Here is a 27,015-nt window from a genome sequence, read left to right as displayed (position 1 = left end):
CTGTAGGTTGAAAACATCAAACCAAGAATTAATGGCTCTTGTATAAAAACTTAAAAGACTCAAACCAAAGTTTTAGTGCTATTAATTTTTTTTTAAATAGCTTTAGCTCTTGACTGTATATTGAGAACATCAAACCAAGAATTAATCGCTCTTGCCTAAAAACTTAAAAGTCTCAAAGGAAAATTTTGGTGCTTCTTCTAATTAATTTGGTAATATTTTTGGTTTGAGGTAGAGTTATTCAAGATAAAACCGTTTTTTAAGAGCGTGCTATAGGTGCTATATCTCTTGCTAAGACTTTTTTTTCTTGCGGCGAATAATTAATATCTTAATTCAAATCACTACCATTCGCTTTAAAAATGTGTAAAGATAAAACTAAATAATTTTTATTCTCCTTTAAAAAATTATGTTGTTTTTAACTCAAGACATATCTATTGGACTAAGCAATTTATTATTTTATTTAAGCAACCGTGCGCAAGAGAGTTTTGCGTTTTGAATTAAGATATATTTTTTATCTGTGTGCCCTTACCAGGATTTGAACCCGGGACCATCGACTTCATAGGCGGGGTCACTACCCACTAGGCCAGACCGGTCGTCGAAATATACTGCTCTTTGAAGGACATATTTAATGTTTATACAGTCTGTTCGGATAGAGAAGTGTCGTGGAGTGTATCGGGCCCCATACATTCCACAACTCTTCTCTTTCCGCACAGACTCTAGCTCGAGCAAGGCTCACGCATATGCCTCAACATATTACTTTTTCCAAAGAGTAGTATAATATTAATAAGTATAATATATAGACGGTAATAAGTATAAAGACCGGTACAGACGGACTGCAACTTGTCCCTTAGGTCGCATGGTCCGACTGGCTAGTCCGATCAATCGGAATACGAATATATTTTTTTCCCGCTGGCTCGATTGATCGGAGTATAAGGACTTCTCTAATTCTCGTAGTCCTACTATCGGAGTAACGGGATTTTAAAAGTTCGTCTAGTTCGATCGACCGAACCACGAGGTCGTGTTTTCTTCCTGTTGGATCGATTGATCGGACATAACTGTAGACTTGATATTATTGCTAAGTCCGGCTAATGACACATAAACGTTATCTCATCTTAACTCACTACTAGACACTGGCAATTGATAAGTTTTCTATATGTTCTCTGATAAATATGTAAGATTTTAAATTAAAATAAAATTTGGGTTAAGAATATACCTACAGGGTGGAATTAGATTTTGGGTCAGTAAGGGTAGCTACCAGATCCCGTGCTGCTAGGTAAAAATGGCCTTAAGAGACCATCCCTCGATTTCAAATTGATGAAAATTGGCGGTAACAGATTTCCGGTAAAACATACAGGGTGCGAGAAAAAGGTCATTTTGTTGTTGTTTTTGATGCCAATCGACTCCATTCCTACCCAGGATCACGTCGAAAGTAAGAAAACACTTTTGTTACCAGAAAAGTGTTAAAAACCAGATGTTGGTAGAGTACAAAATTAACTAAAAAATATCGGTCGGACTAACAGGAAAAATAAAAGTTGTGTGATCGGATTAAGAGGATTTTTCAAGGTCTCGTGGTTCGATCGATCGAACTAGACGAACTTTTAAAATCCCGTTACTCCGATAGTAGGACTACGAGAATTAGAGAAGTCCTTATATTCCGATCAATCGAGCCAGCGGGAAAAAAATATATTCGTATTCCGATTGATCGGACTAGTCAGTCGGACCATGCGACCTAAGGGCAACTTGTATGGGAACTGCATGCTGACTGCACTCCAACTGCAACGTCGACGTGCAGTTTCCATACAAGTTGCAGTCGAGTTGCAGTCCGTCTGTACCGGCCCTAATATATAGACTTTATAATCTGTATATTTGGCAAAATACCATGAACCTGGGGCATACAATTTTTCTGTTATGACTGGAAAAAAACGTTTAGCTGTCAAACCAAACAGACATCAGAAAAACAGCTGATTGCTGTTATGGAATTTCAAGAGTTTATAATAAAATAAAATTCAATTACATTAATAATGGTCAGAATTATAAATAAAACTGTAGTTCTTAAGAACTTATTTTCTTTAAACCGTAGATTGTACCCAAGGTGAGATTGTTTTACACAAGATACTACAACATAACCTCCTTCTTGTTATACATTTCGCTTATTTTTTATTAATTATGGTGGATATGATTGATTACAGTATATTTTCGGTGCGTTATAAGAGCTCCGAAAAGGATGACCAGGGCGTAGAAGTCAAGAGGATTAGGAATTTTAGTATAGTAGCTCATGTTGACCATGGGAAGAGCACTTTGGCTGATCGACTGCTGGAGATAACTGGGGTGATCAAGCCTGGCGCAGAGCACGCACAGGTGCTAGATCAACTACAGGTACGCATTCATTCGTAAAGTGTTGTTTTTGTGAACTAAAAGAGCCATTTTGGTACTAATCTCTTCTTTTTCATCCTGTTACCCTCTGCGGGGAGGTAGGGTTTGGTACTATATAATAGTTTAAAAAATTCAGTTAATGATACTTTTGCTACGCATAAAATATTAACAAGCCTAAGTTTACTAGATAATTTACATATGGGTACTATCAATTGACAGGTGCTTTACTATTCACATAGGTGTGCTAACTTGGCACGAACATTATAAAAGTGATTTCGTATTAAAGTTTATTACCTTATGAGGCTCAATATTAGACATGTTATCAAACTTCTTCACAGTAATAGCAGATTTTCAATGATTAAATGCATAAATATACATTAATAAACTTTGATAATAAATATCACTTCAGTATTTGTGCACCAAGTCAGCACACATGATTACTCCACACACAATGTAATTCTAGCGAATGACTGAGATATGATAAAATGGCTGGCTGAGATACACGTCATACTCATGCACGGGTGCTGTTTGTGGAGACCGGTCTGTTTAAGCTTACACGGGCTACATGTTATGTTATAAGTATGTAACTTTACATTTGAGTGGCATTAATGTGAGACACTTCATTTGGTTCTTGTCTGATTACATTTTTTGTCTTTTAATGATTTATATAAGAATTCAAGCCTTGGAGACCCTCTACATCTCTAAGGATAATTTAATATATATTTTTTTATATTTTATCTCTGACACTTAGAGACTTATACATCTCTAAAGAATTTTAGTATTTGTTGGTTTTATTTTTTTATCATAGTTTTTTTGTGTAATTTGATATTTAGAGACAGTATACATCTCTAATAAAGTAAATATTATTTCATCGATTCCATATTTGTAATTGTTTTTTGTAATTTTTATTGTTTGTAAAAATGGACATGTAAAAGTGCCCCTGTGGCCTATTTGCTGAATAAATGTTTGATATTTGATAAAAATGTTCTTTCATTATGTAGTCTGAATATTAAGAGTCCGCAGCAAGCTCGGCCGAATTTCACCTTTCCATACAAATGGAGTTTCATTACCATTTTAAAACTTTGCACATACATTGACATGAGGTATAGGCTAGTTTAAGGAATTTTAGTATGAAAAACTTAAATTCGCTGTATTCTTTACTATTGTATCTGAAGCTATATTAACTAATTACAGGCATAGATACACCTTATCCTGTTGCAAGTACAAAGTTTCAGACCAATCTAGCTAGTTGTTTTAAAATTAGAGTGGAACTATGTTTGTATGGAGAACCAAGCTCAAAGTTTCAGACCAATCTAGCTAGTTGTTTCAAAATTAGAGTGGAACTATGTTTGTATGGAGAACCGAGCTTGCTGCGGACTCTAAGTAGAAGCATAAGCAAGCCTTGTATGGTGAAAATTCATTAAGTCTTTCTTACTTTTGTGTTTGTTCCACAGGTAGAGAGAGAAAGAGGGATTACTGTAAAAGCTGTGACTGCCTCACTGGATTACACATACAAGAATGAACAATATCTACTGAACCTGATAGACACTCCAGGACATGTTGACTTTTCCAATGAGGTGTTGTTTTGGTTATAAATCATCCTTCATTCATAGCATAGATTCATAGCAACACATTATGTAATACTAGATAAGCCACTCTTGCAGTATCAATTTTTTTTTTCTTATATGGATTTATAATATTTATATCCTCTAGTTGCACTTTAATCATAACTTGCCACAATAAAATATAAGTAAGTTAAAAATACAGTGTAATGGAAAGCCTTTCTATAGGCCTCTAGGTGGCTAGCGGATTCAGCATAGTTTGGGGTTCAGCATAATTTAATAGTAGTTTATTTTTATACTATAATATTACAGGTTGTGAGGAGTGTATCAGCATGTCAAGGAGTCATACTACTAGTTGATGCAAATGAGGGTGTCCAAGCACAGACAGTAGCTGTGCACAGTCTAGCCAAAAAGAACAACTTAGTTATGATACCAGCACTAAATAAAGTAGATCTCCCTAGGGCAGACCCTGAAAAAGTCAAATCACAACTACAATCACTGTTTAAAATAGATCCAGAAACTGTTATGAGTATATCTGCCAAAAAAGGTTGGGGAGTGAAAGAGCTTTTAGAAGCAGTGATTGAAAGAATACCTCCGCCATCTGTCAAATCTGAGGGCCACTTTACTGCACACATAATTGATACGTGGCATGATAAATATAGAGGTGTACTTTGCTTGGCTTACATACATTCGGGGAAAGTGCAAGTTGGGCAAACAGTGAGATGGAGATCTGATACGAAACAACACCAAGTGAAGTACTTGGCAATGTTGAGGCCAAGTGAGCAGCCAGTGGAGTCAGCTGTTGCAGGCCAAGTTGTGATGGTGGGTAAGTTAATCCGATAATTTAGATTTAGTTATGTAAATATTTTATTTTATCCAATAATTTCCACACCAAACTGTCAATTGTTGTCTAGAAATATCAATAATACTCTGCTATATTTAAATCTATAGAGAAGAAATCTATAGAAAGATCACGACTATAAAATATTTCAGGCTGCGGCCCCAAAGGTGGCGGGAGTGTAGGTGACCAACTCCTCTCAGTTGACGTACAAAACACATCAGAGCTCGCAGCGATGCCACCGGTCAAGCATATGGTGTACGCGGGAATCTTCCCGGCCGACCAATCGCAGCATCCTCTGCTTAGCGACGCCATCAAGAAACTGGCTCTTAACGACTCGGCCGTCAGCGTCAAAGCGGACTCGAGGTAATATAACATATAACTCTCAGTGAACATGCAGTACAAGGCATAGTTAAGCTCGCAGCGATGCCAATGGTCAATCACATGGTGTACGCATTCATTTTCCCAGCCGACCAGTCACAGCGTCCTCCGCTTCATCGCCATCAAGAAACTTAATGACACAGCTGATTCCTGGTAATATCTACTCGGTAGACGCACTATACAGTACAAGACACAATAAGAGCTCGCGGTGAAGCGTTGGTTGGGTCAGCGACGGTTAAGTACATCGTGTACCTACCTATTGTACTTTATTTTTCGTTTTGGCTAATCCAATTAAAGAAAAGAAAACAATGCCATTCCAAAGTTAATTAGCATAATGACGACTATTTTGTAAAAAGTCGTTACTACCACCTTGAAGGTATAACAAATTATACCTTTCTAATTACGATTCTCGGCGAATCAAAACAAATCAGACCCTCTAGCATGACTTGCGTACCATGACCAGATTTGAAGTTGCTCTAGATGTATGAAGTCGCGCGTGAGTACGCAAGTCATGCTAGAGGGTCAGGGTGAATTTAAATCAAACCATGCGTATGTTCATAGAGTCGATAACCTGTTGAATCTTCAAGATTGTTGTAACATTTTACAAAGTGGTCATTGTAATGTTTTACGATTAATAGACTATTCACGCTATGAAGACATAAATAATAATAATTCAGCCTATATACGTCCCACTGCTGAGCACAGGCCTCCTCCCACGCGCGAGAGGGCGAGATTTACGAGCCTTTCCTGCTAAAGTATAGGTACATATAATTGACTCACTATGAAATTAATGAAAACAAAAGTTATTGAGTTCAATTATTTATTTTTGCGAAAGAAAACAGTCGGAATGTCGTTTTATAGGTTTACCACTTATCTCAGACAGTTGGTTGCGAAGCATTAGTGCCGGATTAGTCTGTACTGTATCTTTATTTACTTAACATAATACAAAACAGTTTGATGCAGTCGAGCCTCAACCAGTCCGTAGCCGTAGCTAACTAGCTAACCATAATAAATTCTTACCAACCGCCTCAATCAAACAGTAGACCTATTATTACACATTTCTATGATAATATAGAGATTAGGTATGTTAATAATCTCGATAACAGCTCATTCCTCCTATGCAGTTTGCATAGAGCGCATATCCCTGGACCCTGCAGCAATGGTCTCTCTCCGCCTGGCCTTTGCTACAGACATTGTCGCAGTCTGGGACGCGCTCCCCTGTATTGTCTGCATCCGTGCTTACTACGAATGCACATACGACGAGGAAAATCAAGCTGGCCTTGATTATGATCATTCTGTTTTTGGAAATCTGAAAAATAAGTTTATTTAACGTTTTATACTTACAATGAGGGGCCAAATGGGGGTGGCATCTGTCAAAGGTTTTTATTAATAGCGCCAGACCCAGCATAGGATTCCCCTGTTTCTAGTGTTATTCTATGCGATTTGGATTTTAGCCAGGCCAGGCCAGGCCATAAAACTAAAAACACTACCGATTTTACTGAAATCTATAAATAAAATAAAATTAAATATACCTTTATTTCAGGTCCAAAACTCCATGTACGGTTAGTAAAAATAACTTAATAGCTATATTAATTAGTTACATTGATTATTCCCGTCAGACCTACTTGACATAAATCAAAATAGATTTGACCTGCTCCATCCAAAGCCTAGCAAGCATTATGCGACAGTTAAATTTGTTGCCATCTGTAATATCACCTTGACCGCTATCAACCCCATTAATAACCCCAGTTTTAGTTACGGGTTACTTCCTTTGGTGGTAACTATTGGATTTTTTTGCAATTGTTCCAGCAGTAAAACGTAAAAAAACCCCAACGAACTGTTACCATACCACCAAGTGGCAATAACTCCAACTGGTAATACCTAGGATCAGTTTTATCTCATTTAGTGGAAAATTAAATGAATACTGTTGTCTAAATAACTGTAGATTTATTTATCTAACGTTTACTGCACAGAATGCAACAGTGTACAAATGGCGGACTTAAAACGAAATTGGACGGCCGCGCAAAATCGCCTTTTCGTACATACGTAGTCCTCATTTTCCTCTCTGGTTATTAACATTATTTGGATACAATCCGATGTATACCAACCATGGCTATGGCTCTTTGTTTGATTTTATTCGAATTTTTGATTATTACAAACGTTAGGAGCATTTAATAATTTATATGAAAATAATTTTCCGCTCCTAATTTGTATAATAAACAAAAAATCTAAAAAAGTCAAATGAAGGGGCATAGCTACGGTTAATATACATCAAATTTTGCAAAATTAATTAATATTAATATCCAGAGAGGAAAATAATTTAGTCTAAAATAGGGCCAAAGAGAGAAGGCAACCGTTAAAATCGGGCAAACATATGAGTGAGATATATTTAAACAAAAAGTAAAAAATTGCGATAGAAACGTAATGCAATATTCTTGATATCGTGTCGTAGATAAGTCTTACATTAAAATTGAATAACAGAAATATGTTCAACAAATTATAAGACTGTGATGGACTTACCTGTTCTCTTTTCGGCGATACAAATTACCAAATGAAAAATGACTATTTGTCTCCATATTTATGTACGTACTCACATATTATAAAAACAGTTTATGAGTCACTTTCATTCTTCTAGTTTCTTCATGGTTTCTTCGATACATGAATTATTCATTAAGTATGGCGTCCCAAACAACAGCCACTGGACCATAATAAGTACATCACCTTATTGTTTGACATGAAACATTTTTTAAGTAACCATTTGCCTGACATGCGTAGAAATATATATTTTCTTCGCATGTGCGATGAAAAATCTTGTAACATGGGAGGTATTAAAAATGTAAACTCGAATCACAAAATTAGTTTCTATTGACTCTCGTTGACAGTTTTGTCCATACCTCCCTTATTGCACAATGTAATTATCGTAATATTATCATATTTTGTTTTAGTCCCGCGCTAGGACAAGGATGGCGCGTGGGTTTCCTGGGTTTGTTGCACCTCGATGTGTTCACTCAAAGGCTGCTGCAGGAATATAAAGCAGAAGCCATCTTGACAGCACCATCTGTTCCCTACAAGATAAAGTAGGTTTATTTTGGTTTCTATTTGATACTGTTAATAATTTATGGCATTTCTCTTTTATGTTTATGCACATGAACATAATGCTAAATGGTTATGGAAATGCAGAATTTTATTAACATCTTACTACTCGTAACATATATATTTTTGTCAAGCTGAGTCAATTGGAATTGCCAAAACATAAGCTACTCCTTAATGGTCATTGAAATGTAATCGAAATTTATAAACCTTTGCTTTCCTTGTCTGCACCATATTGGCGCTTGCACTTGCACACGGCACGTCACAGCTATAATATCGGTGGAGCCGCTTTCTTGCGCGGGTGGCTCGCTCTGGCCACATGCTCAAGCCGTTGGACTACTTCTTTATACCGTTATTTACACTATGTTTATCCTATCCCGACCAAGTATCTGCTTTAGTAGGCTGGTTTGATCATTGAGCTTACCTACTTATTATATTACTTTTTGGTTTAAAGCCCAACCAGAAATATATAATCATTGTCAAGAGGGCGCTTTTATTCTCATGTATGGGTGACAGTTCAGTTTAGTGTGAAAAATTTAGTTTCAATGAAATTCCGCAATATAGCGCGTGATCATATATTACTGGTCAGGCTTTAGTTTGGTATTTACACAAGATTAACTTAATTTATCGTTTCAGAGTAAAAGGCGCGAAAATTATCAAGCATTACAAAGGCGATGAAGTTATTATTACTAATCCCCTGATGTTACCAGAACCGCATCATATTGAAGAATATTACGAGCCGTTAGTGATAGGTAAGCATTAGAACTAATATCGTCTTAGACATTGTTTTAATCATTTAATAAGTCGCTCTATTTGTATCGAATAGCAAATTGTGGTTGCACCTAAATTCATAGCCCATCATTTGACAAATAAAGCCATTGTTGCTTGGTCAATGTGCGACAGAGAAAGGTGGAAGGGCGAGGTGTTCAAAACAATCTTAGCACGACTTTATCGTTATAAGAAAAACAGCATTTTCGTTTGAAGATCAAAAAATCTCGCTCACTTATGTATATACTTTTGCCGTTGACTGTTTCGTTTTATACTTCGCATGGGAGACAAGTGAGACAACTTCTAAGTATTGTCTGCACGGCCAAGCGCGCTTGTCGTGTTAGGTATGTGTATGTGTAATGATATTGTTTCAACATCTCGTTCACCTTTTTACCTTAACCGTGACTGCAACCCAGGTGAGAGTCAGAATGGCGGGTGTACCTAAATAAAAATAAATGAAAAGCATACCATATTTTTGTACTATTTGGTACCTCCGTTAAAAAAAATTGTACCTCATGGTACACATGGTTATCATCAAAAAACAGTACACCCGCCATCCTGACAGTAAGAATGGCGGGTGTACTTTATTACGCTATGTTCCCGTGGTTTTTGATAAATTCTATAAAAGCCAAATTTTTATACCTTCATATTCAATTATAATATAAGCCATTTTATTTGTGGTTTCCAAGTTTTACTCATTTTATAGTCTGTTAAGTTCAAATAACTCAGAAAATCATGTCTTAAAAAAGGCTAGGCGCCAGTTCAAAGAAATCTTCCTAAGAAAAATCATTACTAAGACATGATTTTCTGAGTTATTTGAACTCAACAGATTAAACATTAAAGGTACTAATTCCTGGCGTAATAAAAATAATTGTACCTTAGCGTTTTTTCTTAAAAATGACATCGATAACTTGAGAAATGATAACGCCTGCGAAATTGTAATAGCAAGCAAAATATAAATGAGTAAAACTTGGAAACCACAAATAAAATGGCTCATATTATAATTGAATATGAAGGTACAAAAAATTGGCTTTTATAGAATTTACCGATAACCACGGGAATATAGCGTAATAAAGTACACCCGCCATTCTGACTGTCAGGATGGCGGGTGTACTGATTTTTGGTGATAACTTTAAGTACCGTGAGGTACAATTTTTTTTAAAGGAGGTACTAAATAGTACAAATTAGGTACAAAAATATGGTATGGTTTTCATTTAATTTGATTTAGATACACCCGCCATTCTGACTCTCACCAACCCAGGTGGAACACTAAGCACTGATCAGTGCGAACGAATTTAAATTATATTGTATTAAGCAGTGAATTTAAATTGCCTTAAACTGATGCCTAATTATGTACAGTTACATACACTATTTTATCTACACACATATTATAAACTTTCTATGATATATTCACTAACCCAAATTACAGCGAACGTACCTTTTTTATACTCCGTCGGTGGCAAATAAGCATACGGCCTACCTGATGGTAAACAGTCTCCGTAGCCTATGTACGCCTGCAACTCCAGAGGAGTTATATGCGCGTTGCCGACCCCCCCCCCCCCCTCCCCAAGTTGAGCTAACCTTACCTCTTTGAGTTTACCTTTTGCTATAGTTACTTTAAAAACAACAAAATATATTCATTTTATACTTAAAACTAATTAACGCATTCACTGCCAGGGGGCGTGGCCTAGGAACAAACATGTATGACGGTGAACGCATATATGCGTCGGTGGCAGTGAATGCGTTAAAAGATAAACTGTACGTCAAATGGCGGAAAATGAAATCTTTTTTTCACGCATGTCACGCTGCATTCGTAGTTTTTTTTTTAATTCAGAGGCAAACTAGAGTCGGGGGTCGCGTGCATTCTTAATTTTTTTTGGTCATTCGATACAAACTAACATGCGAGATATGTCAAAATTATATGCAATTGACATTTCATTTCGAACAAAAAGGCATCTCGATTGATATTAGAATAGAGGACAAATCGAATTGCTTTTTTTTCAGAGATGTTCCAAATTTGGATGTATACCCAAATCGATTTTGATGTATAGTTGGTCAAGCAAATCTTGTCAGTAGAAAAACGCGGCAAATTTGAAAAATCGCGGGCTAGCAACACTGTGTTCGAATAATTCCAAAATCGCGTGTAATCTGTGTTTTATCTGTGGAATGTGGATCGTCCATCTTGTTTGTTTACATTCCGAATCGGTGCTAATTCAAGAGAAATATCTGCTCCCAGCATTAAAATAAATATCAATATATTAAATAATATTGTGCATGACCATAAGCAAAGTTAAGATGCCTACAATGTAAGTAAAATCATGCTCGTTGATCTTAACCATTAGAAAATTTTGAGGTTATGTTAATTACTGGAAGATCCCGGAGAATTTTTAAGATAATGTGCAGTTTTTTCTGTTTTTCAGGGTTAAAAGGCTTAAATAAAGATAAAACGTATGCCTAAATATATCCAATAAGACCACGAATTGTGCCCTCACAAAACCGCAACTGATTCGATTGTTCCCAATATCAACAGACGAAGTCCTCAAATATTTTCAAAGGTAACTTTTTTAAACAATCTTAAGACGTTTAAGAACCTTGATTATACCTACTTTCTTTCGCAACATCTACCTAATACTTACATATGTTTGTTGCAGGATTAAAACTCGCCCAATATAAGGCGTTCGTAAAAGTTTCTCTTCATACAAAACTTACCTACGGCGGTTTACGTACATACGTGTACAACGCAAACAAGACGAAAAATAAACTTGTTAATTAAAAAAACTAAGAAAATTGGGACAATAGTTTAGATTATTATTGTACAAGTTGTCCGTTTGTTAATCATCACGAAGTTTATACTTTCTGAAGTCGGTATTCTACCTATTTAAGAGAAGTTTTAAGTCGCTTTACCTGTTTGTTTAATAAATTAAAATAATTTATTCAGTGTGCATAATTTTAGAAAAATATTTTAACATTTAAATCATACCTTTTATCCAGAAACAGTATAACTCCATATTACTCACATGAGTGGAAGTTGGTAAGTTTCCATTGTCAAGGTATCTTTTATTAATATTTTGAGTACCTGAAATTGTGTCAGTTCCTGACAAGTCTTGAATAGACTAATGCAGGGGTTCCCAATCTTTTTCAACATGCGGCGCAGTTACAAGTTTAGTAGTTTGCAACGGCGCCCTTGTAAATTTAAAATCACGGTCGAAAAAGAGTGACACGACGCTATATTATTTACCGATGCGAGCGTTCAAATAGGTACCCGCGAATATTTGTAGTTTCGGATAATGATAGAACTCACGGCGCCCCTCTTTACTTTCTACGGCGCACCAGGGCGCCGCGGCGCACACTTTGGGAACCCCTGGACTAATGTGAAAGTTAATAAAATTTCTTAACAGCATTCTCCTGATATCTAAATGATTTTTTAAAATATCTACATATAAAATATGATGTAGCCGATACATGTAAATATCTAATATTTTTAGCCTGTATAAAAACAGTCGTGTGAGCAAAACCTTACTAAGCTAGCATGTAAGAGTGGTCTCAGAGATATTGGAATATCTCTGTACTATAAATTAGGCAAATTGCTTTAGACTAAGTTGTCTGGAAGAGATCGCTTTTTAGCGATAAGACCGCCTGTTGTCTGCCTCTAAATTTAATCAATGGTTTATTTTTCTTGTATATTTTTACTGAGGTGTGCCAATAAAGAGTATTCTATCTATCTATCTATCTATCTATGTGTAACTACTACTATAAGAATACATTTTGAAACTTGGAATGGAAACTTTAAACTTGAAATTACAAATTTTCTAACAGATCTGTTTTATGCTTAAGATGCAATAAGTGACTAGGTACAAAGTATTCTGATGCTTGGTTGGAGTGGACCAGTAACATTGGTAACTTAATGATATTTTATCAATGAATGGCCTGAATTAAGTGTAAGTAAGCTAAAGTGACCCGTATCTTAATTGCCTTGAAATTAAATGAACACCAAAATATCTGCAGTTGTGTTTTTATTTATTTTTAATCTGTATATTTATATAAGTATATTGTAAAACCATTTCAAAATTACACTGGTATGTGAATGTGACATTGTTCAAGAGAAATACACTAATTTACAATTAACAAGTGGCATAATTATTTTCTTTGGGCTCCTTCAGTTTCTGAACTGATGTTAAAAACAGCTTGCTACCATGGTGCTCATGTTCTCTTTGCTCCCTATTTGTCTTCTAAGTTTGCTAAAACAGAATAAAACCATATCAAAATGATGTAAATAGTCCAGATATTTCATATTTAATAAGCCCTGCAATTGTGACAAGAACAGTTACAGTGATACCCTACCAGGACTACCGCTGCTAGTGATGGCTCAGGGGTTACTATGCAGGTACCTAGGTTTTAATATTTACCTAAATAAAACAATGGATTGTTTTATTTAGGTAAATATTAAAACCTAGTTAAATTCAGTAGAATAGGTACCTACTGACAGCTCGTTTGGTAAAAAGTACTCGAGTGCAAATGCCTTAACCTTTACATTTATTTAGCTATGACATCTTCATGTTTAAGTTGAATATATATGTAGCAGATCTGCTCCTAAGCATACCAAAGGTTAAGAATGCGAGCGCTCGCCTTTCGCGTCCACCTTTTACTAAGCATACAAACCTTTATTTTAATTCAATCTATTGATATATTTTTCGATTGTACCTACCTAAATATGTCTAATTAGCTTTTGAAGGTTGCATAAAGGAGCATTTGTATTGCATTTTATCGTAATATATCTTTAATAGTGAATTCCAACCGAGAAATCTGATAATATATTAAAATCCAGCTACCTGCGGAAGCAATGATTTGATTCAAACATTATTTTCTCCAGCATAGTCCGTTCGTAGTTCCAAATAGGTATTTTTTGATCTCGTTTATCGTATTGATTGACATCGTTTTTACTCCAGTTTAAATTGTCCCTCTCATAATAATAACAATTTCCAAATGCTTCAATAAACCGCGAGCGGCAATTTTAGTTGACGTACGAAGAGCGCGCTCAGCGGAAAAAAATATGTTTCGGTTCGATGTACATTGCTGCTTTTCTTAGCGCAATACTGCTCTGTGAGTGTTGCCATACTTCAGTTTGCTTTACATTGCTACTGACAGACTTTGCTTGACAGACTATAGTTATGAAGCAATTACAAAATTATCACAGATAAGAAATTAGTTGTAACAAAACCGTTTATCGTAATATTGGCTATATTATTTACGAATTTTGAAGGCATCATAGAGGGTTTACGATATGTGTGTAAATAATGATTATATCGCGTTAGACTCTTTCATATCACAAATATGTTTACAAAACGCGAGAATTTAAAGTGTTATATCTTGTTCAGGAACTATAATAACCCCCGTGGAATACATTGGCACAGTGACGACGCTCTGCATTGACCGCCGCGGCACGCCGCTGCCATCCAACGCGGTGGACGACAGAATGACCATGCTGCAGTTCATACTGCCCCTGTCCGAGGTGGTTATAGACTTCCACGACACGCTCAAAAGCATCACGTCCGGGTTCGCAAGCTTTGATTACCAGGACCATGGGTTTCATGAGAGCTCCCTTGCAAGAGTTAGTATCTGGCTAGGGTAAATCGCCTGTTACTGGGCACATTCCAATAACTTACCACGTTATACTAAAAAATATTATGTTTCTACTCACGAAATCCAAGTAAATTTTCAGAGCTAATGTATAAAAAATGTTTTACTTGAATTGTGTGAATAAATAAATAGAATTCTTATTTTACTATAATATGTCCAGTTATTGGAATGTAGCCAGTAATAGAAGATTTGCCGTATGTACTGTATGTGGCAATATCAAATCGTCGGGAGTACAAACATCTACAAATCAATTTACTACAGCAGGCTTGAATGAAATCAACTAAATGAATGACATCTACTATACTATAATAGTTCTTCGAGTGTCGTCCTGTAAAATCAGCCTATACTTTTAAAGTATTACTCAACTTCATAAGATTAATTCACGCCAACTATGGTGCCTTAAAAGGCCTTGCTTTTACATTAAGGCGCTCTTATAGACAGATTTTAGGTTTTTGAGGGGGTGAAGCAGACGAAGTGGTAAAGCAGGCAGGCGGGCGCCCCGCGCGCCGCGCTCGCAGCAAGCCTACGTCCTTATTCTGACGCCATCCGTATTCTGGTTTGTTAGTTCTGGGATCTTTTCCGGAAATTTATATTGATTATGATTTAAACTTAATGAAATTAAAAATTTGATAATTATATATTATACAAGAGTATACCGCGGCAAATTGAGAACCTAGTCAAATGATACCAAATCGTTTTGTGTCGAAATAATATTACTTACTAATTCAGACAAAAGTTACAACTGTCTGCTTTAAATCATATATAGATACCTATTCAAAACTTAGTTGACCTTAAAAATGCAATAGAAGTCAATTTCGGGCAAGTAGTGAAAAAAGGAAGAATACTAGCAAAGCTAAGTAATTTGTGGAAGTGAACGTAAAAAGGTAGCATGTTTTTGCTGGTATTTAGATAACTGAAAACATAAGCATAAGGTATGCACAAGCATATGTAGCTCCAAAAAGTAGATAAATTATGCTATCTTCTCAAAAAAGAACCATGACTCTAACTGTAACGACTATTTCTATATTATTTTTTGAATTGACGACAATGAAGACGATTATAAATTTTAAATACAAAAGTCGAGAAAACTGCTATTATTATTTATTATTTAAAGTTTATAATGGCAAAAATGCACTTATACTACTACTACTACTTCGAAGTTATATAGTAGTGAGTATAATTGACTGACTTTAATTAATGTCTAATAAAGAATCAGTCTGTTGTCTGTCTACTCTGTCTGTAATCAAATATTACAAGTATATTTGACCCACTGAGGTTTCAGATGAAGTTGAAAATCTGCATACATATGTAAGTAGGGTGACAATGAAATATTATGGTACCATCGAGCTGATCTGATGCATGAGAGAGGAGGTGGCCATAGGAACTCTGTGTCAAAATATCGCAACCAAATTGCGTTTGAGGTTGTTAGAATTGTCTCAATGAGTATTATTTTCCTTTGGAAAGAAGTACAGTTAAGACCTGTTCCGTAAAGTAAATTAATATACAAAACTTTCCGATGAACAAAATTATTTTATCGTCAACTATGTTATTTATCCCTTCAAGTGGTGGCGGTTGCGGAATTGACTTAAACTTGTACATGAAATTCTTCTTATGACCTCAGGAATACGTGGTTAAAAAAATTCCGTTTCCTCACGGGCACTTTTTATGACTTAACCTTTGAATTTTAAGCCCTACGTAGAATATTAATTAACAATTACCTCCAATCATAACTTTGTTTTGTGGTGGTAGTCATTTTTAATAAGGAAACTGGAAAACTGTCACTGTTGCTAGGTTTGATTAGTTAGGTGCATGTGGCGAAATGCATAAACATTACAATAATTTAACAACAACAAGGACAACTTCAACAGAAGGACATGATGTCACGATCCTCAGCATTGAGGGACCAAGAAGAAGAAGACAATAATTTAATTGTTCTATTCGAATAGCGTATTTAGTGCTTCAATATATACTTTTATACATAGATAAGCTTAAATAGTTGGATTTGTAATATTCTCTAAATCCGCGCTGAACACCCGACGGGGCCCCGCCACGTGACTACTTTTTACGTTTTGGCTTCTGCCACTTGAAGGGATATACTATAGGCCTTGACTAGTGATTCATTTCAAAATGAACTATTTTAATATATACATATTACACATAAGCACCCTAATGCAAAAATGAAGAAAATATATTTTACGAAACTTTCGATCGATTTTTTCCACTTATATTTTGTATTGGCAGGAAAAATAGTAAAAGCATATCACAAAGACATAACAAGGTCCAAGGTTTTAAAGAAGAAGGTAAAATTGGCTGAGACCTGAAATTGACGGCAGAGTGTCATCGAAATTTATACTTGAAAAAAGAAATAAAATGTCACCAGTTTTCATTTCATACAAAACAGAAATAGCATGGTATAAAAGTATTATACCAAACTTTTACAAAGGACTTTATGTTTAACATTATCAAAAATGGAATTTAGTGACTTTCTTGAATTTACAGAATAATTAACCAGTGAAATAAAAATATTGGCGAGAGGTACAAATATATACGAACTTCCGAACCGAGTACTTGCAAAAATTTGAATGGAATTTGAAGGGTAAATATCACTCCTGCTCACCTTACAAAATAAAATAGTTGATAAATGTTGTAAATAAAGTCTTAAGTGTATACCATATGAAAGTTAATAAACCAGAAATACCAAACTAATTCAACACTTATAACATAAACTATTACAGCCATTTGAGCACTTCCACAAAAACGTGAAATGGTACCTTTCACTAAGCACTATTAAAATCCCACATATTTAAATCCAGTATATCTCCTGCATCCTGTATGTGTTAAAAATGAAGCTGTTCCAATACGAGTATAATGACTTATATAAATTAAACAAGCGGATAAATTTTATTTGTTTACGTTTAAAAATAGGTATTCAATTTGATTATTACTGTAATAGCCATTTAAAATATTATTTTACCTAAATTGATAATTAAAAGTAGGTACTCCTCACGAAATAAGTACTACTGAATTTTATACTTAGCAGTGTTTTTTTTAAATGTACATGTATTTTACCTTCCTCGTATTAAAAATGAAAAGTAGAGTGTTTAACTCGGGTGCAAGGCACCATTTCATCATTTGGTTAATCGTGGCTGTATGCCGGACAGGTGCGTGTGTAAAACTTGTCAAAAAAGATAATATGACGGATGGATGTCTGAAATGTCACCGTATTTAAGAATCAATTAGCTTAAAAATTACTTTTTTTATTCGTAAGAGTGATGAAAACATTGTGTGTATTGTATAACATATTTGTGTATTTATAGTGTGATTATCCATTTTATGTAACGTTCGCTAAACTAGCACAGGTCCGACGCTGACAGTGGTCACGGGCGTACTGGCGTACTGACGGTATTGCCGCGCAGGGTAACGTTTAGTAGACAAAATGTTGAATTCATAATTATGAATGAAAAATGTAACGCATCGATAAACTGACAAGCAAAATGTTAGAGTTACTTAAAAGCTATTGAATGAAGTAAATTTCATATTGATATTCATCATAGTACTTCTAAAATATCGAAATAAATACAGTTTTAAGCATATTTTCAAAGCAAAAATCTATCGAGAAAAAGATGAGCCATCTCTTCAAGCATACGGCTAGTTCAAAGACTGAAGTTATACATACTAGAAAATAATCGATGAAATCCTTGTACAAGCCTGTATATATCGATTTAAAAATAGCGCATTTTACTATACACCGCGCCTTAAACTCTTATTATTTTGATATTATAACCCAAAATAGATTACAAAGTTTATTTTAAGTTTGAGACTAACTGATGGTTTTTATATATTTGATTATATGTCCTGTTTTAATGATTATAAAACAAATTACAAGCATCACCCGAATGGTCGGCGTGTTTTCGATAGCCGACTTTATATTGTTTCTGTTAAAGTAGAAAATAAAATGAATTAAAATCTTATAGTAAAGTGATCTCAGTTAATGACCACCTACCCTTAAGAGAGATTGGGTAAGCAAAAAGCCTGAGGAACTACTTAATGATTTGACCAACTTATAATTCAAGTTGGGTTTATGTTCTACTACAATACAAATACTGTTTATTGCATACCTCAATAAAAGAAAACAGCAATACAAGCAGACGTCAACAACAGGCGGTCTTATCGCTAAAGCGATCTCTTCCAGACAACCTTTGATGTTTTTTTTTTTTTATTTGCGCAGATTTTTTTTTAATTTATTTATGTTTGCAGATGGATATTCTTATCAATGGCGTGTTAGTCGACGAACTTTCAAGTATAGTGCACACCAGCCGTCTCGAATACACTGCCAGGAGACTCACGGAGAAACTGAAGGAAATGATTCCGCGGCAAATGGTGCAGGTACGATAATGAACCTTATTCTCAGAAGCATTAGATTTATTTTCTTAATTACCTCACTGTTGCTGATACACATGATTTTCTGCTTCCAGGTTGCCATTCAAGCTGTAGTGGGGGGGAAAGTGTTCGCAAGGGAAACATTAAAAGCTTACAGAAAGGATGTCACAGCAAAATTAGTGAGTAAAACATAGCAGCCTTTGTTTTTTGACTCTTTCTAATAAACAGATGTCAAAATTACAGATAGGGAGCAACGATTATCAACAGACATAGGAATCCGTGGGGCAAAATTGTTTAACAAGTAGGGAGTTCCTGTATCGATAAACTCGACTATCGATGCTCGTTCTATATACTAGTGATCACTCAAGGGTTTGCTTGTAAAAATATGTTTTTATTAAGAGTAAAAAAAAATTAAATAATAACTCAATGTACTCTTCTTCGTTTTTAAGACAAGACAATTTTATATTTTTACTCATCCCAATTTTTTTCTTCGTGTCAATGCCACATTTACTATTGGTCCGACGATGAGTGTTATTACATGGTTATATTACTGTTATAAATGGAGATTTATTTGACAGAGATCATCAATAACGTCATACCTTTATTGCGTTTTTTTAGCATTATTTTTATTGAAAAATCTTGGCACGTCTTTTTATTGAAAAACGCATTTTGAGAAATCAGTAACTATTATGAAAGTAAAATAATGTAAATTATCGTATATGATTTTTAATTGTTACATATTTGCCGGGACTTATTTATCAAAAGTGCTTTTCAATAAAAAGACACGTCAAAATAGCTTACCTTCTTTCTATACTAATAAAGCTAAAAAAGGACAATAAAAAGTTTATAAACGTCAAATAAGCACATAACGCTATTGGCGTCGAGCGATCTGTCGGACAGCTCCCTTAGACTTTAATATAACTTTCGTGGGCAATAAACCTACTAGTTTAAACTTTACAGCAAACCAATAATCTGTTTTCCAGTATGGTGGCGACGTAACTCGCAGAAAAAAATTGCTTAAACAACAAGCTGAGGGCAAGAAGAAAATGAGAAGTGTCGCCAACATCAAAATACCAAGAAACACCTTCATTGACGTCCTCAAGAGATGATCGGCTTCCATTATTGAGATTCTGTAAATATTTCAGTTTTTAGTTATTCAGCCCAAAATTAACAAGTCACAATTGATTTTTAAAATAATAGGGGGCATTACTGCAATGTTCTGCCGCCAGGGAGCAGTACTAGCACATATTGTAAACCATGTGGTTTGTTTACAGAAGCCTGTAAACAAACCGCATTGATGAATGTTAACTATCAGTCTCTTTATTGCTCGAATATGCAAGAGTGATAGAGAGGCAGATAACGAAATTCCGAATTTCGTGTTTTGCGGTAGGCCCTCAGTATGTGCTAGTGACGCCTTCTCTATCCTTTATTCATATGTGACAACCTAGACTACGTTACAGGCTCTTTTCCTAAAAGTCAAATTCACAACTCTATAAAGGAGTCAAAACAATTTGTGACGACAAAGTGAATGTTGTGTAATGCGACAAGAGATAAATAAATACAAAAAATTATGAAAATATATAGGTATTTTATTAAAAATGCCGATGATATTATAGGGTCATTGCATGGTAAACATCACAAAATATCGACTTAAGGCAGTCTACTTTGCTACATGTATATTTGAAGCTTAAAATACACCGATTTCAGAGAACCGAGTATTTGTGGTAGTTTTTAACTTTCATAGTGGCTTCACATAAAAAATTACCGATATATACATTATACAAGTATACAAATTAGTTGAAATGATTTTCGGAGTCGGAAATTAAAGAGTGTATTTTACCAATTTTTTTTAAGTTTATGTATTACAATAATGATTTTAATATGAAGTGACATAAACTTATGTATAATATATTCGTAAAGCTGTAAATCGATGTTTAAAACACAGTGAATCGAGTAAAATTTCGACATAACATAATTATAAAGTCGTTAAATTAGACTTCACTAACAAGGAAAGGCACCCAACTGTCCGGTCCCGATTTGATTTATATTTATATATGTTATAGAGTAGTCTAAAATAACGGACATGTATTTTTTTTTAGCTGCCCAAACTGAACCTATTGGGAGAAATTGTCCTCCAAAGCACTAAAAAGTTACTAAATCTTTTAACTGATATAGAAAGTGATGCTCAAGCAACTTGCTAGTTAATGGCTTGTTTGAGTATATGTTTGAGAGCAGAAAAAAATTATGTATACGTGTTTTGTTATATCTGCTTAAACTCAAGTTTTCCTAAAAAACACCCGTCTTTATGTGTAACTTTAGCGATAAGATATTATAAAACTTCGAATGTCGATTTTTTAGCCGATATAACAAAACACGTGTTCATTAATTTTTGCTTCTTTCAAACATATACTCAAACCAGCCATTAACTAGCAAGTTGCTTGAGCATCACTTTCTATAGGAGTTAGAAGATTTAGTAATTTTTTAGTACTTTAGAGGACAATTTCTCCCAATAGGTTGAGTTTGGGCAGCTAAAAAAAAATACGAGTCTGTTATTTTAGACTACTCTATAACATATATAAATATAAATCAAATCGGAACCGGACAGTTGGGTACCTTTCCTTGTAAGACAAAAAAATACCACCAATATTACGGCATCTGCTGATTATTATACACTTTACATATGGATCAACTCGCGAAATAGGGCACTAAAACTAAGAAAAATAATTATACACGTCAGTCGGATCAACTCATAAGAATAAATTATGAAAAAGGCGTTCCAATATCGTAATAAACATACTTTTTTTGTCAGACGGACACATTAGCTCTTTTTATAGGAATAACCTAGGTACTTACTTTATAAGCAGAGAAACAACTCATTATTATTTCGAATATCAATTACCGGACATAATTATACAGGTATTTTAATTGTTTACAACTAAAAAAATACTAGTATGATGATTGATGTAATAGTTATTTACGATACAAGTGCAGAAAATAGGAATTTCGCAACGAGTGCGAAATAAATCGACACGAGTTGTGAATTACCTATTCGCACGTGTATCGTACAACGTTTTACAGTACATATGGCTCTTTAAAGTTACGACATATGCACGGAAAGTGCTCATTCCCGCACACGTGCGGGAAAGTTGCACCATATGTACTGTAAATATATTATCTCAATGAGTATCATTATTTTACAGATGAAGTTATAAGTGAGGGCCCTGCGCTATAGACATTTTGTACCTTGTATATGTATAAATTGCATAGGGCCCAGCGGACTGAGTCACCATCTACATTGGGAAATTTTATTTTAGAAGGAACGCAACCTTAGAACACATGTTAGTTGGACTAAACATATACTTTGACTAAGATGAATAAATAGTTTGACTGCTGTTTCATCCACAAACTACTTCGATGCATTTTTCAGATAAGGTATATTTTAGTTGGTTTTTACTGTTGCACACATTCAGTCTGTACAAAATCAAACAGTCTTTTTGTTTATAACTTTGGTGTAATTTTAGTTAAGATATGTCAATTAAATGTGGTCAATTATTTATTATTTTTTAATCTATCAATAATTAATAAACTTTTATAAATTTGGTTTGCAGCAGACATAATAAATTATTAAAGACAAGATTTAAGGTGTTTGAAGTTTTTAGGAAATATATAATATTGATTTACACTAAGAAACAAATATGGCATTATAGCATAGTAGAATCTTGATATGACTACACATCATTTACTAATATATGTTTCAGCCTAGGTATATAATTTATCAAGTTTCTTAGATGTAATAGTAGAACAAAATCAGTTTAAAAACTTTAAATTCGGTACTTCTAACAACAAAACATATTTGCTTTACTCTGGATAGCAAGTCAATAGGCGTGTACACAGGTTTTTTTTTTTTTAATACTACGTCGGTGGCAAACAAGCATACGGCCTGCCTGATGGTAAGCAGTCTCCGTAGCCTATGTACACCTGCAACTCCAGAGGAGTTACATGCGCGTTGCCGACCCTAACCCCACCCCCCTCGTTGAGGCAATTTCCTCGCGCGTATTACCGCTCGTGTACCCTCCTATACTTGACGCGGCCAATGATGATCCCTATGACAGTTCATTTTTGTATGGAGTAACTGTCAATGTCAAATGTTTTTGGATTTTTTTTGGTACTGGCGTCAAGTATAATGATTTATCGTATTCATCAAACAAGCAATTATATAACAGCCCGATTCGAACTTTAAGACACTGACATAATTTTGACGTATCTTAATCGGGCGGTATGTCATGTTACCAGGGTGCCAATCGATACTTAATGTATGGAATAGTCGATAATAATGTATGGAAATAGTCACGTAACTTTTCGTAGCATCTGTCATCCTGATACATTTTTTTTCGTTTGGCGTTTATCGATGTATGAATGTCCCCTGATAGAAATAAAGCAAGTCACTTTCAAGATAAGCAATATTTTATTTAGTTATAGATCATGAGATGATTTCAAGATCGTTAAATCCGTTACAACATCGCGATAAAAAATTTAATAAAGTCAATACAATTCAGTCACACTGATAAAATTCTTTTTGAGATCTATAACACTTTTAGATGATGTACAAAATGATGACAATGATAGTGATATTAGTGATTTAGCGTGACTAATATAAACAATTATTATTTTCAAGTTATAAAATTCATTTGATCACGTTTCATCAATAACATATAAACATACAAAGTACTCTGGCATCAAGTGCACAAACTCTTTCAACTTACTTACTTAACATTCCACTGAAACCTTTGGCAAATCTAAAATTGTCAAGAGTTTGTGTTCTTGTCGGCAAATAAAATCGAAACTAACATTATATCAAAAGGAAAATAGCATATAATCACAATATAATTTCTTACATAGTTAAATTCCTAGTTTGTTTACCTGTCTTCTGAAGTCTCGAGGAACTGCGCGTAAACATCTCGCGTGCACTCGCCCTTTTCGTTAAACTTGTATTTGTAATAAGAGCCATCAGCACAGATCACTGGAATAAATAAAAAAGTGGCATTGGTAAATAAAATCAAAATACTGCATGTTTTGAGCGACTTATGACTATAGTATTTCTTATATTATAACCATCTAACTGCACTAGACACTTATCTGAGTTATCTGCACTGCTTAAATATGCCACGCGAAGCAGCTCAGACTGTGTACACATGCCCTGCTGTGCCTCGGGCGAGGCATGTCTCTACTGACCCATAAGTATTACATAGAAATGATTTACTTTCTGAACTATCTTTACCTTCACCTTGATGTATATCAGGGAACTGATAAAATAAATTTGTTATGTTACAAACATGGCATTTTTTGGGGTTATGCGAGTAATTTTTTAAAAAGTAACGTGAAATGATGTCTATTAAGTAAATAGCTTCTTCAATAAAGGTTACTTTTTAATGATTGTAAAGTATTGTTTATCCCATGATTGAAGTATACTTACCAACAATAGAGCTCTTGTCTACACCAAACGCACAAATACATGGTGGGCCATTTGGTATTGTAAACTTGCAGAAACTCCAGTTGCTTGAGAAGTATTTAGGCAGAAAGTTAACAGTTGCTAAGCTGGACTGCTTGTTTAACTTTTCGTCTTCTAGACTGAACACATGGACTGTGCCATGGTCTGAAGTTACACACAAATTGGTACTGGTGTGATTGAAATTTATGCAGTAAATAGTTGCCTGAAATTAATAGAAAATACTTTAAATTAAGGTATACAAACATACCACCATTATGAGAATACACTCTTAGTTCAGATTTTCATGCATTCTTTGAAAGTATTCATTTATACACTTACCCCTTTATTCATAAACATCTACTAAAGTTGACAAGCCGCTAATAATTGTTTGTGCCTTTCCATCATACCAATAAGTCAGAAAGGGACAAACAATCATTAGCGGCTTGTCAAATTTAGTAGACGTTTATGAACAAGCGGGTAAGAATTTAATTTTATATTGTCAAGAGCAACAACAAATTATTTTTCAACTTTATAATGAGAAGAATAACTCCTAACTTAATTATTAGTTATACTCGTAACAGTCATAACTTATGTGATACAAGAATATCTTTATAGAAACAAGAATTGTAATTTTAGTGTCCATAAATAGTGGAAGTTCATTATAAAATTACAGCTTCCAAGTGTTTTGAATATCAATAGAATAAAAACTCTTAACAGAAAAAAACTAAAACAAATGACTCCAAAGAATGTGATTAGCATAGTATCACAAACTCTTCCAAAGTAGGCATATGGACATGTCATAAAAAGTATTAGTAGTAGTTAACTTTTTATAGTACAAAAACACATAATAAAAGTAAACAATTAGGGAAAGGAGAATTCAAAGGTGTGGCGGAAGGCAAACTTGGGTAATTATATAAATTTGGGTGTGTTATTTTACTATGTTAATACAGGAATTTGCTTTTAATGCTAACAGTTAACCAAAACGTAATATATTCCTCACCTGATGAGCACCTCTTCTTAATTCTGCTAATTTCTGTCCTGTGGCTGTATCAAAAACTCTAATAAGCGTGCCTTTTGTGGAAGCAGTGGCCAGCCGGGTTCCACCAACATTCAGTGAGAGACAACTGAGGGGGGCTTCATGGGCAGCAATTAGATGTCCATCAGGAGAGCTGCTTGTGCTGGCATGACTGCTCAGTTCTACCAACTAACAGAAAAAAAAATTGAAATGTTAGCATGATGTAGTGACTATATCTACATATTAAGTCTTGACAGCAACAGAAGGATGAATTCAAAGAAAATCAAAAAATAAATTATATTTTTATTCTTAAAATGGGTACAGTCAGCGTCAAATCCTTTGTAGCAGTCAAAGTGGCCAAATAGCTTGGTACACCATACTACATATATGGTGTACCGCACTATTTGGCTACTTTGGTTGGTATAAAATATTTGGCGCTGACGTCAAATCCTTTGTAGCAGTCAAAGTGGCCAAATAGCTTGGTACACCATACTACATATATGGTGTACCGCACTATTTGGCTACTTTGGTTGGTATAAAATATTTGGCGCTGACTGTACAATTACCTAAAATTAGAGCTTACTAAGCATTTGTATATTGATATCACTTACTTGCACATGGCCTGTTTTACGACTGGGATAAGCAAGAACAGCATTGTTGCTGTTTGGGCAGACAACACAGAGACCTTTAGGATTCTGACAGGTCTCAAAAACATTTAGCATCTGGGGTTGTGCAGTGAATGTGTAAACCTTAATTAAATTCTCTGCAAAGACAGACAATATATTTATCTCTCGCAAAACAATGCTATTTCAATCACTGATAACAGGTTACTGATAAACTACTTACCCAAAACAACAACAATTCTATCCCTTCTCAATTTCACAGCTTTCACTGGACTATTGAAGTCAAGGGATATAGCAGAGTCCTTCTTCAAGTCGTCCCATATAATGACTCGGTTCGGCGGATAGACGGGTGTCTTCCCCCCGCCGACTAAGGCCATATAATTGCATCTAAACAGCATTTCAACGTAAGAGAGACCTCCTTCGGCGAAATTTTGACGCTCCTTTTCCTTAAGAGGGTCGCTGTTAAACACTCGAAACCCATTCTCGGTTCCACAAGCAAAACAACCTAAATAAATAACGAAAAAGCTATTACAATGTAACAGTAAAAAACCGACAAGATAATGTAATTCCAACATGCAACTTTTACTTACCTTGGTCTTGATTAAATCCCACGTATAAAAGGCCATTTCCGAAGTTGCTTTCTTCGGATAAATTCATCGTACAGGATTACAATAGGTCTTAAGATGCAAGTAGTTTTATCAATAAACAATAATAAGAAAAATCTGATTCAACCAACATCTCCCATCAGTCACTTTTTTTTTTTACAATTATGTACTGGATGCGAGAATCAGATGTGTTTTCATGTTACCTCTAAACCTGAACACGCTTGCGGAGTGGGGGCCTCTGTCGAATAAATGTAAATA

The 27,015-nt window shown here is 34.8% G+C and overlaps 2 protein-coding genes and 2 long non-coding RNA genes across 6 annotated transcripts; 1 reads left to right on the top strand and 3 right to left on the bottom strand.

Moving 5' to 3' along the window:
• The first annotated feature begins 1,934 nt into the window (after window positions 1–1,934).
• LOC133522160 (translation factor GUF1 homolog, mitochondrial) lies at window positions 1,935–20,605 on the top strand. 2 transcript variants are annotated; one of them, XM_061857388.1, is made up of 11 exons: window positions 1,935–2,089; window positions 2,187–2,373; window positions 3,825–3,947; window positions 4,245–4,758; window positions 4,926–5,136; window positions 8,097–8,228; window positions 8,878–8,993; window positions 14,385–14,617; window positions 18,904–19,032; window positions 19,122–19,205; window positions 20,010–20,605. In XM_061857388.1, exons 1-11 carry the CDS (start codon window positions 2,019–2,021, stop codon window positions 20,133–20,135), a joined length of 1,926 nt encoding a protein of 641 aa, XP_061713372.1. In that variant the 5' UTR covers window positions 1,935–2,018; the 3' UTR covers window positions 20,136–20,605. The 2 variants fall into 2 exon arrangements, with proteins under 2 accessions (XP_061713372.1, XP_061713373.1); XM_061857389.1 differs by lacking the exon at window positions 14,385–14,617.
• Window positions 5,955–8,043, bottom strand: LOC133522164 (uncharacterized). 2 transcript variants are annotated; one of them, XR_009800017.1, is made up of 2 exons: window positions 7,672–8,043; window positions 5,955–6,460 (listed from the first exon to the last, which is right to left on the bottom strand). It is a non-coding gene; the product is annotated as an uncharacterized LOC133522164 (long non-coding RNA). The 2 variants fall into 2 exon arrangements; XR_009800018.1 differs by lacking the exon at window positions 7,672–8,043 and adding an exon at window positions 6,684–7,228.
• On the bottom strand, window positions 13,010–14,173 carry LOC133522165 (uncharacterized). The gene is made up of 2 exons (XR_009800019.1): window positions 13,839–14,173; window positions 13,010–13,247 (listed from the first exon to the last, which is right to left on the bottom strand). It is a non-coding gene; the product is annotated as an uncharacterized LOC133522165 (long non-coding RNA).
• Window positions 20,606–23,472: 2,867 nt separating the features above from the next.
• Window positions 23,473–26,947, bottom strand: LOC133522161 (WD repeat domain phosphoinositide-interacting protein 3). Its single transcript, XM_061857390.1, has 6 exons — window positions 26,743–26,947; window positions 26,376–26,657; window positions 26,141–26,292; window positions 25,515–25,718; window positions 24,500–24,737; window positions 23,473–24,046 (listed from the first exon to the last, which is right to left on the bottom strand). The coding sequence occupies exons 1-6, from the start codon at window positions 26,807–26,809 to the stop codon at window positions 23,943–23,945; spliced, it is 1,047 nt and encodes a 348-aa protein (XP_061713374.1). The 5' UTR covers window positions 26,810–26,947; the 3' UTR covers window positions 23,473–23,942.
• Between the last annotated feature and the right edge of the window lie 68 nt (window positions 26,948–27,015).

Source organism: Cydia pomonella, chromosome 10 (assembly GCF_033807575.1).
Source record: "Cydia pomonella isolate Wapato2018A chromosome 10, ilCydPomo1, whole genome shotgun sequence".
NCBI classification, from domain to species: Eukaryota; Metazoa; Arthropoda; class Insecta; order Lepidoptera; family Tortricidae; genus Cydia; species Cydia pomonella.
This window is presented reverse-complemented; position numbering and strand designations above follow the sequence as displayed.